Here is a 16,272-nt window from a genome sequence, read left to right as displayed (position 1 = left end):
CTTTTATAGCAACTAAAATCAAATGACCCAGTTCTTTGGTTGTGCTGAGCCTTTTTTTTTTTATGCTAAACACTATTACAAACTGGCTCCCCACTCACTCTCCCCTTTTGGAAGCTTTGTGTTACAAGAGGTTTTCTTTTGATCTCTTGTTGTTGTTAATTTAATATTTTAATCTTCTATTTTAACTCTAAATGTATGTTTGTGTGAGGATTCCTTTAAAAGGCTGGTACATATTCTGGGCATCAGGTGTGTATAAATGTTCGTTACTTGTTCATGTCTTTGTTTGACCTAACTTAAGCTCTCAAGATCGTGGTGTCTACATTGTCAACTTGTTTCATTATTGACATGTGGCTTGGTTTTTTCAGGAACGCAAGGTAGAGTGGTAAAGCTATTCACCAACCATTTCCGAGTGACCTCTCGTCCTGAACTCCTCACGTATAAGTATAACATTGATTACATGCCAGAGATTGAAGATGGAAAAGTTCGTACAGATTTGCTTTGCCAGCATAAACATGTAATTGGAGAGTGTCACATATTTGATGGGAACTCTTTATTACTGCCTCATAAACTACAAAAGCAGGTGAAGTAATGTTATTGGATATTTTCTTTTTCTTTAAGTTTATTCACTTATTTTGAGAGAGAGAAAGCACATGTAGGGGAGGAGCAGAGAGCAAGGGAGAGAGAATCCCAAGCAGGCTCTGCACTGACTGTGCAGAGCCACAGGGCTTGAACCCACAAACCACGAGATCATGACCTGAGCTGAAGTCAAGAGTTGGGCACTTAACCAACTGAGCCATGCAGGCACTCCTGTTAGTGGACATTTCCTTGACCTTTGTTCTTTCTTTCTCTCACATTCTCCCTGTATTATAGCAAATATACCATTTTTATACAATGGTTCATGGAGACCTCTCGAAGATCTCTTGCCCATAGGATTTGTAACAAAACCCACATGCCATGTTTGGCTATCACTGATGTTCCCTCATGCCTCATTTTGGTGGTTAAAATGAATTTAGGACCAAAATATATATTTTTTACCTTTTCAATGGCAAATAGGGCTCAAATGCTGATGAAGTATTGAATAAGTTTTTATTTCTTGTTCCAAAACATCACATATGCACGCACACACACACACAGAACTGGAAGGACTTAATATTCCATTTCTTTTCCTTAATTTAATATTTTTGAGAGTGAGCAATTGGGGGAGGGGCAGAGAGAAAGAATCTCAAGCAGGTTTGACACAGCACAGAGCCTGAAGTGGGGCTCAAACTCCTGAACCATGAGATCATAACCTGAGCTGAAATGAAAAGTCAGAGGCTTAACTGCTTGAGCCACCCAGGTGACCCTCTTCAACAAACTTAAAAAAATTTTTTTCAAACGTTTATTTTTGAGAGAGAGAGACAGGCAGAGACAGGCAGAGACAGGCAGAGACAGGCAGAGACAGGCAGAGACAGGCAGAGTGTGGGCAGGGGAGGGGCAGAGAGAGAGGGAGACACAGAATCTGAAGCTGGCTCCAGGCTCTGAGCTGTCAGCACAAAGCCCGACATAGGGCTAGAGCCCACAAATTGTGAGATCATGACCTGAGCTCAAGTCAGACATTTAACCGACTGAGCCACCCAGACACCCCACTTCAATAAACTTCTATATTTATTTACCAAGTGCATAATTTACAGGAGCTTGTTTAAGTTAAAAAAAAAATCATTGTAAATATTTAATTCTGACCCCCATTTGGGTCTCCTAAATCCTATTTCCTACCTGAATGTGCCGCTGGGGGTTAAGATTGCTCCTGCCGGACACCCAAGTGACCTGTTGATTTGTGGTCTAGTAATGAGCATACTCTCCTTGGAAGGAGCACCAGACCTTTTTGTTTTTTCTTTACCTCAGAAAACAGAACTGGTCAGCCGATGGGGCAAAAAGATTGTGAAGGTCACCATTGAATTCTGCAGTGAACTCAAACCCACCTCACTGGACTGCTTACGTTATTACAACATTCTCTTTAGAAAGTGTGTTTGTAAGATTTCGTTTCCTTGAGATTTGGTTGCATGTTAGTGTGTCAGTGGCACTGTACATAGATGTTTGGTCCTAGAATTTGTGTTCTCGATGTCTCCTCATGTTCTGGGAGGGCAAGCAATCTTTGAGATGAATCAGCACTTGAACCTCACCTAGATTTGAGTTTTGTTTGAGTTCTGTGGCTTATTGTTGACATTGTTCTTCCTGCCTACCCCACATCACATGCCTGCTCCCTGTCTAGGGAGGGGCAGATGTCAACTGTGCACAGCGATGCCTCTTTCTCCCTGGACTAAATGTGCATTTGTTTTCTTTTCCAAGTGTGTTTATTTTTGTAAGAGAGATAGAGCACAAGGGGGGAGGGGCATAGAGAGAGACACAGAATCCGAAGCAGGATCCAGGCTCTGAGCTGTCAGCACAGAGCCCAGTGCGGGGCTTGAGCCCTCAATGCAAGATCATGCCCTAAGCCGAAGTCTGGTGTTTAACCGACTCAGCCAAGCAGGCACCCCTACATTTGTTTGGTGTTCTACACTTATGGTGATGCACAAATAGTGAAAATGAAAATTGGAGGCACATAGTCTGCAAAAGAGGTTTCAGTTCATTTCTGGGGATGAAGGACCTTCTGATGACCTTCCCATGACCTTTTGTTGTAGATTATGTAAAGGAGGGGAAAATGGAGGCTCAAGGGGCTTTAATATCTACCTTACAATGTCATTTACTTGTTGTATCAGGCACTTCCTGTTAATTGTTTGTAAAACAAAGTCACTTGTAGATTTCTTTCCCCCAGTGTATCTCCGTGTTTGTTAGTAAATGCTTAATAATATTCACTGTGGTTTCAACGAAATCCATTCTTCCAATTTCTAGGATTTTGAAGATGATGGATTTGAAGCAAGTTGGTCGCAACTATTACAACGAGAATGAGGCCACAGAGTTCCTCAATCATAAGTACACAGTGGAAAGTTTCACATTCTACAGACCTGACCATAGAAGCATTTGAGAAAGTTACTCTCATTTGAAGCAGTAGGATTTATAAGTGATGGTCTTTTCAGTGGTACCCACTGGCCATGAACGATTAAGTTAGATTTTAATGTAAATTTCAATCGAAGTGAAAAGATTCACTCTTACAATCCTAGAGTGATAAGCATAAACCTTGAGGTATTCAGTAGTTATATAAACCTCATAAGAAGTCTAAATCTTCTAAAATTTGAATAATAAATGTCTCTTAAATACTTTCAATCATAGTAATTATAGCTACATGTATGTATGTATATATTGTGTAGATGTTTATAATTTATACACCTATATCCTATATATTCTCACATTTGTATGTACGTGTGTGGATATAGGTGTGTGAGCCTGTGGGTGGTAACAATATGGTTTAACAAAGAGGGTGTAAGAGTTATAACTAGCACATCAGGTAAATCTCTATTGGAAAGGTCCTTCAAAAGATCAGTTCTTACTAAAAATAAGAAATTGAAACTGCTTGACTCCTAAGCACCAGTTTTAGACCCCAAGTTCCAACCCTGGGACATTTGCTTCTTTGTTCAGAGCTTGGACTTTGACCCTTACATCTAATGTATTCTGTTTGCAGGCTGGTAATCTGGCCTGGATATAGTACTTCTATTCTTGAGTATGAAACCAGCATTACCCTCTGTGCTGATGTGAACCATAAACTGCTCCGAATGCAAACTGCTTATGATCTAATAATGCATGTTGATAACAAATCCCAAAGGAAAGATGCTAAGGAAATCTCTAAAGAATTAGTTGGATCAATTGTTTTTACAAAGTAAGTGTTTTTTTTTAATTTTTTAATGTTTGTTGTTGGTTTTTTTTTTTTTTTTTTGAGAGAGAAACAGAGTGTGGGGGAGGGGCAGAGAGAGAGACAGACAGACAGACAGACAGAATCCGAAGCAGATTCCAGGCTCTGCACTGTCAGCACAGAGCCTGATGTGGGGCTTGAACCCACAAACCATGAGATCATGACCTGAGCTGAAGTCGGACACTTAACCAACTGTGACACCCAGGTGTCCTGTAAGTCTGCTCTTTAAAAACCTATCCAATCACTTTGAGAACTTTTTCCCCCCATAAGAGATGGTCCTATAGTTTTCAAATCACTAAACATTAAAGGTCAGAAGCAGAAATAGCATGGAAATGGTGAGAATCCATCCATGCTTTTCTCATCTGTCTATACCGCATGAGAAAAAGATAAGTTTCAGTTGTAGATTTTGCTGTTCTTGTGATTCCTGATGTTGATCCAGTCACCTGCTCTGAACCCTCTCTCACATGTAACAGAATATGCTCCTTCCAAATTTCTTTTCTCTTGCTTTGTGTCTAACTAATTTTAAAAATCAGGGCTTAATTATAATCCATTAGCAAATTTCCGCTTGACGGAAGTGTTTTACTTTTAATCTTCCTCTAGACTAGACATTTTAAGCTGAAGAGTGTGGATGTAAAACTGCTTGGCCAGCATCATCTTAGGAGTCCTCAACTTTATTCTTGCTTCCCAATTTCAAAATTTACTGCAAAGCTCTAGGAATCAGAACAGTGGGATACTGGTATGAAGATAGACCTAAAAATCAATGGAATAGAATTGAGAATCCTGGAGTTAACCCTCACATTTATAGTCCATGATTTTTTTTCAACAAGTGTCAAGACCGCTTTCTTGAGGAAGGAATACTCTTTTCCTCAAATATTGCTGGGACCACTGGATATCTACCTGGCCCTTCCTCACAGAAGATACAAAATTAACTCCAATTTATCCCCAAAATTAAATCAAAATAGACCTAAATGTAAGAGTTAAAACTATAAAATTCCTAGAAGAAAATATAGGAGTAAATTTTCTTGACTTTGAGTTAGGCAAAACCTTAAAAAATAAAATGCCAACAGAGAAGGGATGACAGAAGGAAAATATAAATTGGACTTCACCAAATTAAAAACTTTCTTTCTTTAAAGTAAAAAAAAAAAAAAAAGAAAAAGAAAAAGAAAAGAAAGAAAAAAAAAGGGACAGAATGAGAGAACATTTGAAATCACATATCTCCTAAATAACTTGCATCTCCATATGTAAGAAATGTTTACAAGTCAATAATTAAAAGAGAACCTAACTTTTATTTATTTTTTCAACCCAACTTTCAAAAAATGGGCAAAGGATCTGAATAGACAGGCCTCCAAAGAAAATATACAAATGGCCAATAATCACATGAAAAGAAACTCAATATTATTGGCCATCAGGGAAATGCAAAGTCAAACCACAAGCAAATACCTGTTCATACTATGATGGCTTAATTTGAAAAGGTAGAGATTAAGTGTTGGCAACGATGTGAAAAAGTTGGAACTAACCGTCACATACTGCTTGTAGAAGTAAAAATGGTGTGGTCTCTTTGGAAAACAGGATGGTCCTTTCTCAATATGCTAAATATAATGTCACCATATGAGCCAGAAATCTATTCCTAGTTTTATACCCAAGAGAAATGAAGACCTATGTCTACCAGAATTGATACATGAATGTCCATAACCTCATTATTCATAATAGCTCAAAGGTGTTAACAACTCAAATGTTCACCAACTGATAAATGGAAAAATAAAAATGTATATCCATAAAATAGTGTGTCATTTGGCAACAAAAAGGAATGAAATACCAATACATGTTACGGCATAGACAAACCTTGAAAAATAGTACACTAAGTGGAAGAAGGCTGTCAGGAAAGGTCACATACTGTATCATTCAATTCATGTGAAATAGGGTGGGTAGGCAAATGTATAAGATTTACAACTCTGTGAATATACTAAAACCATTGGATTGTACCCTTACATAGGTGAATTATATCTCATATGAATTTACTAAAGTGGATATATCCTGAAATTTCTTGTAGGATTTAAAGCTTCTCACTTCTTACATGATCCCATGCCATAAATATGTTAGGAATAATACTATATGTTGTGACCATTCCACAGGTATAACAATAGAACCTATCGGGTGGATGCTATTAATTGGGTGGAGACTCCCAGAAGTACATTTAAGAAATCAGGTGGTGAGGAAATCACCTTTGTAGACTACTACAAGGAGGTAGGAAATCTCCTGTCTTTCAATGTATTTAAATCTCATTTTTTTTCTTATTATGTAGTCAAATATGTCTCATAAAAATACATGTGCAATATAGAGTCTTATATGTTAGATTATAATAATATAACATACTCTTTTAACCTATAACATATATAATAATCTACTATAAAATTTCTCCTTAGAGGTATTGTAACTTGACAGATCTATTATCCATGCATTCGAGTGCCTCATACTCATATAGAGGGTAATGTCACATGATTAGAATGGCTCCAATATGGCCTCTACCGTGGGCCTAAGAAGAGGCTATGGTAGTTTGAAACATGTTGATGGGTCATTGGGTAGAAAATAGAATATGGCAAGACTTCATATATGAACACTTTCCTTATATAGAAGTTTGAGCCCTATAGAATTTGGTTTGAAAAGAAGAAACAAATGACTAATTACCATCTGGAAGGATGTCAGCTGTGTGCTGAATCTCAGAACTCATGGATTCCTCAATCTTTGTTCACAAAGACATAAGTAAACTTAGCTTGGTGCACAAAGATACAGTAGTTGACGAGATTAGTCTTCTAGCTTTGGCAGATGAGAGAAAGGAATTACAGATATCTGTAGCAAATGGAAAGAACTTATAAATATTTTTTAAAAAACAGCTTGTATTTTTATACTGGAATCCAAACCATGGCTACTTGGAACCACCAAGGCTTATACAGCCCTCTGGCATCCCTTCAAGGGGATGGTGCTATTACATTATCCTCACTTGTGCTTCATACTTAGTTCTTGTTCATTCAATCCAAAAAAGCACTTAATGAGTGCCCATTACACATCTTGGGTATACATTGGTAGGACCACTGAGTTGTCTGTTCTTAAGGAACTTGCATCCTTATGGCAGGAAGAGAGACAGACAAGACTATTCTAAGGATTATGAGGGATATATCCAGATAATTAAAATTGAGAGGTATTATGGACAGTGTCTGGTGGTTCAGAGTGGGAGGTCATGGAAAGCTCTGAGAAGCTGGTATGTGAATGTCTGAAAGGAGCAAGCTGTGGGCAAATGAGGGAGAAGAGAAAAGGCCCCACTTTCCAGATGGGCAAGATGTATCCAGATCCCAAACAAGGCTAGATTATTCTGTGAAGAAGTGCACATGGTTGCAGGGAGGACATCCTTGGGTTGTAGGATATGAAATCAGAGGATGAAGTGGGGGCCACATTGTATAAAGTTCTGTCCACGGAGACAAATCAGATATTGTGAGGTGTTATACAGATGGATGAAGTGATATATTTTATTTTACAGATATGTGTCTAATTACAAGGAATGGGCTGTATGTGGGTAAAAAGGGAGGCAGAGTCATCAGTGAGGAGGTGGCTAAGTCACTTTAGGTCAATGATAATGGTGACCGGAATTAGGGTGGGAGAGGTAGGAAGTGAGTGGATGCCAGAGTTATTTACTACAACGGGGGAGTCGGTGTGAGGAGATTAGGGATTTTTGGGTTGACTTAGGCTCTGATGGAGGTGGTAGATGGAGATACCAGGCTGATATTTGCTTGTTCATTCTCCAAATTTGACCTTAAATGTCATTGATTGAGAAGAGCCATGCTGGGTATCCAGAGTACATCCACCCCACCCCCACACCAACCTGAAACCTCAGGCCTCTGTGGGGTCCCCTGTTCTGTTGTGCTCTTGCACTTCATAGCATCTATCCCAATTTGGAATTCTGTATTTGAGTGGTCATTTTACGAATCTCTCCCCTCTCTGTAGACAGAGTTCCACCAGGGCAGGACAATGTTGGTTTTGCTCCTTGTAAATACCTCTTCTGTCTTACACCACGACTAGCACATAGAAGTTCAAATATATATAGGTTGTAGTAAATTCACACATGCTGGCATCACAGAGCAGTGGGTTTGGGAATAATTAGAGGATTTGTCACATGAAGACAAACTACCTTCTTGGCACGAGTTGATAGGCAGGAGCCTTGGATGTAAAAGAAACATAAGACTGTGGTTTCAGCAGGTTTAATTGAGAAAAAAAACAGATGGGCTGAAATATTCTAAACGATTTGAGTAGTCTTGGGATGCCCTGGCGGGAACTCAGTCTAATGACAGATGGCAATTTAGTCGTTCTGTTGTCATGAGATCTAGAAAAATCCTGGAATCCATCGATGAGCCCTTAGAAGGAAAGTACAATCCTGGCCTTCAAAAAAGATTTCATAATGCTGCAAAGAAGGACCACAGAACTCCTGTTTAGGTGCAGAAGTTGATGTTGGAGGAGGAGATCCTTCTAGGATGTTGCATGGCAGCTATGGGAAATAAGAGGCATGTTTCCCAAAGTTTTTGACAGGAAGAATAGCTCGTCCAAAGGCTTTGATAGATGAGGCCCTAAAACGATTCCATGATTCTACACACATGTAGATACTTGCACAAGCTTGGGCCTTAAGACTCTAGAACTAGGAAGTGGGGGTGAATCCCAGCTGTGTTTCAAATAACTAAAGACCACTGTAAGGGTGAAAAAAAAACATATATAGTCTGCAATGAGATCATAAGAATTAAAAGCAATAGTTCAGCTTAAGAGAAAAAGAGCCATGAACACTGGATGTGAAGTTTTGTCTCAGGTAGGAACTCCTTTGGAGTTCTCAGGATGTTTAGCAGGCAGATAACACCAGAATTCATGTGGCTAACTTATTACTGATGAGGACCTTGCTGATTGGCATGGAAGGATCTATGAAGAACCATTGCTGTGTGTTAGAGAGTAAAAGCAGTTTGTGGCATGGAAATTGCAGCCCAGGGGTAGGATGTCTCGGCAAATATCTCTTCCTCCTGGAAACAGGGACTGAGAGTTTAGGGGAAATGATGCAGGAGGCATGTTGGGAATATATGTGGAATTGCAACTCTAAAAAGTTGACTGGGTTTGTTGTCCACCCCTTCGTTTGGGAATCCTCTTGAAAGTTCTCAAGTATGTTTGAGGAATCTTTAAGACAGTGCTGTAGTGAGAAATACAGATCCTAAGAGACTGTCATATGTTTACATATATGTAGTGAAAGGATGGTACAATGACCCCCAATATAATGTCTGTAAGAATCCCTGTCTCCTTGGCTACGTGTGTTGATAGAGAGAAAAAAAGAGGCCATCTGTGGGATGTCTAACTAAGAGAATATTAAGAATATCTTTAATGCGTTCTTAAACTTGAGGAAACCGTATCACCAGCACACCCCCAGGCCTCTGTTGGTGACCCCAAAACGCACTTCTGTACATATTTATATGACTTTGCTGAGGCTTCACTGATAGTTACACCAGTGTTCTTTCTTGTTTCTGTTGAGCAGCAACATGGTCTAGTGGTTACTGACCTAACTCAGCCACTTTTGGTCAGCAAAGGCAAATGGAAAAAGAGCCAACAGGACACGCCCCATGAGCCTATAATGCTGGTTCCTGAGCTATGCTACCTGACAGGTACTACAGATTTATGCAGTCTTCAGAGAAGTCCACCCCTTTTAAGCCCCAGGTGTTAGGATGTAGAAGTACCGGCTTTTCATAATACTCCATATGGCCCAGAGCTGCATTCTCTCTGCTGGTTCTTCCTCTTGCAGGTACAGTGGTCCTGGCCTCTCTCGTGTAAATCTATTCTTGCTTCTTTAGCTATATCTTTTCTAAACTTTTTTTTGTAAAGGTCTAACAGATGAAATGCGTAAAGACTACAGAGTGATGAGAGACTTGGCTATGCATACAAGGTTGGATCCAGAAAAAAGGCAGCATGAATTACAAAGATTCATGAATATTGTACAAAAGTAAGTGTTATTTTTCTGTGTGTGTGTGTGTGTGTCCTGAAGTGGAGACTGCGTAGAACCCCTGGCATCTCAGATTCTCCAACTAAAATGTGACAGTTGGGACGAAAATGATATCTTGGGGGAAACAACTCTATTTTTTTCTGTCAATGCAAAGTTAGGGGAAGTCTGGAGGGGGAGAATGATATAGAAAGATCCTAAGACCCTGTGCAAATGTGAGAGCGAAGACATCATGATTTCAGGGTACCAGGGACCTTCTTTGTACCATGTCAGCACAGAGGACAATAGAAGACATCTTTAGATTAGAGGAGAATTTTATAAGTGGATCATTGCCTTTGCTTATTTCATTTGGATTGATTTTTAGAAATTTTAACTTTCAGAAATAAGAGTGCACAAAGGGAACTCCAACTTTGGGATTTGAAATTTGACCCCAACTTCGTGTCTTTCTCAGGAAGAATTATGAAAGAAGTAAGAATTCTTCAAGGAAGCAGAGCGGTAAGACCATTTCAAAGTGGCCATGTTTCACTTACTCATTTAGTTATTTGAGGTCAGGTGAATAATAACACAGAGGAACTCACTCAGGTCAATACCTGGGACTACTCTCTCTTCTTGGGTTACCTGCCTTTCTCTATGAGACAGTAAGCAGATGTTCAATGAGAATGCATGTAACGTGGTTGGCATGTAGTAAACTGTGTTTTATCTTTATTAGTACTGTGGACATTGCTCATGGCAAAATTATCTTCCAAATGCACCCTTATGAGTCAACTACCTAGAACCAAAACAGCCCAGAATGACCCATGGTGGAATTCCAGTATTACTCTCTATCTTAAGGAAAAAGATATCATTCAGTTATGACTGAAGTTTAAAATTGTAGTGTTTCAATAGTAGCACAGATTTACGATGGAAAGGCTCTTCGATGGTGTATAAAACTTCATTAAAAAAATATATATGTATATATGTCTGTCTGTCTTGGAATTCTCTTCCAGTTCAATTCCCATCCACAATTTGCAGATTGGTCAAAAGAAACTAGAAGTGGACCTTTACTCAATGTGAAGTCACTAGATCATTGGCTAGTGCTATATCCTAGGAGAAATTATGGAGCAGCCTTGTCCTTGCTACAGAGCCTACGGAAAGTTACACCCACCATGGGCATAGCTATGAGAGACGCAAAAATGTAAGTACGGCAGAAATTATATCCGATTTAAAAATTAGTTGTCAGCAAGGGGTGCCTGGGTGGCTCAGTCAGTTAAGTGCCTGACTTCGGCTCAGGTCATGATCTTACAGCTTGTGAGTTTGAGCCCCACGTCAGGCTCTGTGCTGACAGCTTGGATCCTGGAGCCTGCTTCGGATTCGGTGTCTCCCTCTCTCTGCCCCTCCCCCCCCTCAAAAAATAAACATTAAAAAAATTTAAAAGCAGTTATCAATCTAAAATTGGAATCAGAAGATACTAAGTTATAGGAATCAGTCACTGCATCAAAATGAAAGTTTGTAAACAAAAAAAGTCTATTCTAGTCAACAGGTATTAAAATAGTCTTTTGTGATATATGGTTTGTGGCTATTGCGATACATGTTAAGGAAGCCAAAAATTGACCTTATTTTTAAGAACAAACTTTCAACTGAAGTACTTGACTTAACATAGTATCTTGTTTTATCTTATATCATGCTTCATTGGCTGCATAAAATGTTACATGTTCACTATTTGTCACCTGGTGAATATAGAGTATATATACTTATTTTCTAGGCTTGAAGTAAATGATACAGTCCAATCCTATACAACCATCTTAGAAAACCATGTGTCATCCAAAACACAGATGGTAAGTGTCTATTATATATGTATATATGCACACTACTTAGTGACTATCCTAAAACTGCATTTGTTTGTATTTTTAAATTTGAAATGTTGCCAGTGGTTTCCAAAACTAGCAAACAAATATAAATTTACCCCCTCATGTAGCTGAATACAGCCTTTTGGGTTTTAGCCACTAGGTAATGTTGGGTTTTAGCCACTAGGTAATGTTACCATGTTATGCTAATTCTTTCAGGCTTGAGAACTTGGAATTATTATTTTTTAAAATCTCACAGAGGCGCCTGGATGGTTCAGTCAGTTAAGTGTCTGACTCTTGGTTTTGGCTTAGATTATGATCTCACAGTTCATGGGATTGAACCCCATGTTGGGCTCTACACTGACAGCTCTGAGCCTGCTTGGGGTTCTCTCTCTTCCTCTCTCTCTCTCTGCCTCTCTCTCTCTCTCTCTCTCTCTCTCTCTCTCTGTCTCAGACACTGAGAGACACACTGAGAGAGTGTGTGCGCGCGCTCTCTCCCTCTCTCTCCCTCTCTCTCTCTCTGTCTCAATCATTAAAAAATGAAAAAACATCTCGCAACTGAAAACCACCATATAAATGTAAAGTAAGGTGGATTATGGTAATCACATTCATCCTGTCTCCACCCCCAGCTGTATCCTTTGAAGTCCATGATCTCGTTCTAGTCCAGCATGTGTTCTCTACTTTGGTATTTTTGTGAGGACTTTTCCTTACCTTTTCTCCATCCAGTGTCTTAGACTAAGTTGTCATTATGTTGTATCTGAATTACTAAGGCAACTTTTTTCTTCTTCATTCCTGGGGTTCTTTCTCCTAATCCATCTTGCATTCCTTCTTCCTCCTCCAGGATGATCTTTAAAGGGATCTTTGTTTCTTGATCATGAAACCAGGATGTTTCTCCTATTGTCCTTTACAGAAAGGGTAGACTTTTCTCTTTTTAGTTTCTACTCTGGAGGCTTTTAGGCTACTCTGAAGCCTACCTTGTATGAGCCATACACATTCTTAAATGAAAGGTCTTATTTTTGAAATCCTATTGTACTTAAATTTTGTGTATTGCCTCCTGTTCCTTGTTGAGTGCTGTGTTTTGTTCTGTTCTTCGGTGTTGCAGCCTTAGATCCTCAGCTGGAAGCCTTCACTGGGAATCAGCAAAGCATAGTGTTTCCATTTGTTAGAATCAGAGTTAAAGAACCTTGGTAGTTGTTTAAATCCTCTAAACAGGAATTTCTTTGCTCATTTAACATCTGCCTGAAAAGCTCAAGACTGCCTTTTTAATTGTGGGAATGTCTTAAAAGATGTCTTTATCCCTTGAATGGGATCTTGTCCCACTTTGAGTCATTTGTCCTAACTTTGCTTTTTTGGAATAGTATCTTCTACTCAAGGTAGCTCCTTCAATATTGTAAGGTATTCTGTCAGATGGAGTTGGGGGGAGCATGTCTACAATCCTTCTTATGCACGCCACACAATTGGGGATGACCACATAACACAAGGATTGACAATTATGTGTAAAATGGTCTTTAAGTGCAAATGGAAATCTCCATAGATCGAGTAGAGAGGGAATTCATGTATGTGAACAGGGGTGAAGCCATGCGGCTAAAAAATCTCAAAGCGGTGTGGCAGTAAGGTGGGGGGGCCAGAGGACATCAAGCTACAAATTTATATTACATCTAAAATAAAATTTTAACATCACAGATATGCAATATGGACTGGTGGTAACACTACCAACAATTCGCAGATAGTTTGGGAATATATTCTCCTTATGGTGTATACACATAACCCCCTATAGCTCACTGGTTTAAACAAGGCATGGTGAGGAAGCACAAGTGTTTGAATAATTAAATTCCTATAAATGTGTGAGTTGGAAGAGTAAGGCAGTAACAGGAAATAAGTGTGTTCAAGCTATGGGGATTTCTTTGGTTTGATTTCCTTCCTGTGAAAAACAAATCTAGGATTTTGTTAAAAACTTAAGGCTAAAAGAATAAAAATACATTCACTCACCTGTAATAACCGGTTCCTGAAAATTAAACATTTGCAGTAAAAAGTGCCAACTGGAAACATTGTCCCCATTATTTTAAACAGAGAACCTTACTGTGTTCCTTTTCCAAATAACCATTACACATCAATCTGAAACTTCCAGTTTCTGTTCTCATGAATATTTAGAACCTTAAGTTCTCTTAACTTTATATTTTAATGCAATTTCAGACTTACAGGAAGAGTTGCAAAGGCAGTACTAAGCTCTCTACAGCCATCATCTGGATTCCACAAATAATACATTCTAACACATCCATATAATTGTTCTCTCTCCCTCTCCTTTCCATCTACCTACCCCCTTTTCTGCAAATCATTCTCTCCCTCTCCTTATGTACAGAACATACACACATATGTCCATTTATGCATGTGTGTCATTATTAACAGTACGTGTGTTTTCCTGAGCCATTCATCCATCTACCCGCCTAATTCCGATTCTACCAACCATCTCCTTTATAGGAAACCAAATTATTGGGTCCTTCTAGGATCACCTGAGGCATTTAAGAATTTATTTTGTTTTAAATTAATGTATTTATTTTCCAGAAAGAACACAACCGGGGGAGGGACGGAGAGAAAGAGAGAGAATCTCAAGCAGGCTCCTTGCTGCTAGTGCTGAGCCTGACATGGGGTTTGATCCCATGAACTATGAGATCATGACCTGAGCCCAAATCAAGAGTCAGACATTTAACCAACTGAGCCACCCAAAGTGCCCCGAGTCACCTGAGGCATCTGATGGCCGTGTCTTTTTAGTCTACTTTTAATCTGGAAAATTTCTTTGGTCTGCCTTTGAGATCTATGGCCTTGACATTCTGAAAGTATGCTGGTCAGTTATTTTGTAGAACAGTCCTCAGTATGACTTTGCCCGTTTCTTTGCAGCTGGAGTCAGGTCACGTGCTCTTGCAGGATTACCACAGAAGCGACACCGTCTTGTTTTCAACTCATCATGTTTGGGAGCATGTGGTGTTGACTTGTAATTTTAATTTGGATCATCTGATTCAAGATGAGGTCTGGTAGTTTTCCCCATTTTTAAAGTGACAATTCCCCCCCCTTTGTAATTAATCAGTTAATTGGGGGGAGACATTTTGAGACCATGCACATTTCCTGTTTCTCGGTGAAGTTTCACTCCCCAGTTTTAGCATCCATTGATGATTTGTGCCTAAAATAGTGCTTATTATGGTGCTCCCCAGTCAGTGGTTTTTATGCTTTTGGCATCTCTTCTGTGTTTGTTAGTTGTTTTTCTATTAGGAAGACCTTTCCATTCTTCTTGACTCGTGCCAGTATGTATTTATTTACTTATGTAAACATGGACTCATGGATTCTCATTTAATGGATTATGATCTTTTACCCTCCGGTGAAGTAGACTGTTTCCTTTATGCTTACTGTTCTCCTAATGCATCTACTACCCACCCCCGACTGCTGTCACCAGAGCTTCGTGTTATGTGTGTTTGAATTTTGCCCCTAAAGAGTCCACCATATAGTCCTTTTTTTAATATTTATTTTTGGGAGGGGGGGAGGGGCAGAGTGAGAGAGAGACACAGAATCCGAAGCAGGCTCCAGCCTCTGAACTGACAGCATAGAGCCCGAAGCGGGGCTTGAACTCATGAACCGCGAGACCATGATCTGAGTTGAGGTCAGACGCTTAGCCGACTGAGCCACCCAGGTGTCCCTACATAGTCTTTTTGGTCTGTTTTTCTTTTTGTTCAACCTTGAGCTTCGCCTTTAGTGGGATATAGCTGTGGTTTATTTGCTCTCTTGCTCTAGTAGTATCCCATTTTTTTTCCACTTAACCCATTCTATTCTTGATGGACATGTGGAATGTCTCTAGTTTTGCTATGATCTAGAGTACTGTTTTGCATACTTTAGTACATGTCTTTTGTGCACATGCATTTCTGTTGGCAATTTACCTTGGAGTAGAATGGTCCCTTGTCATTAGATGCTACTTATCACTTTTCCAAAATGGTGGGTGTGTACATTGGTACAACTATCAGCTTGAACATTCCCGTGGCTTCATGCCTTAATATGTAGTGTTCTAAAGCTCATCTGTTTAGTTTTGAGTGGTAGAGACTCAAAATCTATCTCTAGTACTCTTTCCTCGACAGGGCATTGCCTTCAATTTCTGTCCTCCTCTCTCTCTCAGGCTGTCTGTTCATAGTCTCCAACCTTTCAGAGGGTGGGCAGACACTTTGGGAGAAAGCATCCCCACTTGCTAGGATCATCTCTCTACTTCTCTCCTATCTTAACTCTGTAAATCTTTTTTAAAATTTTTTATTTATTTTTTTAAATTTGCATCCAAGTTAGTTAGCATATAGTGCCACAATGATTACAGGAGTAGATTCCTTAATGCCCCTTTACCCGTTTAGCCCATCCCCCCCCACAACCCCTCCAGCAACCCTGTTTGTTCTCCATATTTAAGAGTCTCTTATGTTTTTGTCCCCCTCCCTGTTTTTATTTTTGTTTCCCTTCCCTTATGTTCATCTGTTTTGTATCTTAATGTTCTCATACAAGTGAAGTCATATGATGTTTGTCTTTCTCTGACTTCACTTAGCATAATACCCTCTAGTTCCATCCACATAGTTGAGAATGGCAAGATTTCA

General features: G+C 39.4%; 1 protein-coding gene across 1 annotated transcript in view; it reads left to right on the top strand.

Annotated features, from left to right (window-relative positions):
* The window catches only part of LOC123588398 (piwi-like protein 1), a 36,091-nt gene that overhangs the window by 5,531 nt on the left and 14,288 nt on the right, over nucleotides 1-16,272 (top strand). Inside the window, exons 4-13 of the mRNA XM_045459276.1 lie at nucleotides 366-580; nucleotides 1,882-2,000; nucleotides 2,869-2,949; nucleotides 3,596-3,790; nucleotides 5,956-6,067; nucleotides 9,378-9,504; nucleotides 9,722-9,839; nucleotides 10,217-10,331; nucleotides 10,823-11,010; nucleotides 11,578-11,650. Of these exons, the coding sequence (XP_045315232.1) occupies nucleotides 366-580; nucleotides 1,882-2,000; nucleotides 2,869-2,949; nucleotides 3,596-3,790; nucleotides 5,956-6,067; nucleotides 9,378-9,504; nucleotides 9,722-9,839; nucleotides 10,217-10,331; nucleotides 10,823-11,010; nucleotides 11,578-11,650 (1,343 nt within the window). The remainder of the gene's footprint in view (nucleotides 1-365; nucleotides 581-1,881; nucleotides 2,001-2,868; nucleotides 2,950-3,595; nucleotides 3,791-5,955; nucleotides 6,068-9,377; nucleotides 9,505-9,721; nucleotides 9,840-10,216; nucleotides 10,332-10,822; nucleotides 11,011-11,577; nucleotides 11,651-16,272) is intronic.

The sequence above is a fragment of the Leopardus geoffroyi genome, chromosome D3 (assembly GCF_018350155.1).
Source record: "Leopardus geoffroyi isolate Oge1 chromosome D3, O.geoffroyi_Oge1_pat1.0, whole genome shotgun sequence".
Classification (NCBI taxonomy): Eukaryota; Metazoa; Chordata; class Mammalia; order Carnivora; family Felidae; genus Leopardus; species Leopardus geoffroyi.
The sequence above is the reverse complement of the archived record's forward strand: the minus strand, read 5'-3'. Positions and strand labels throughout refer to the sequence as shown.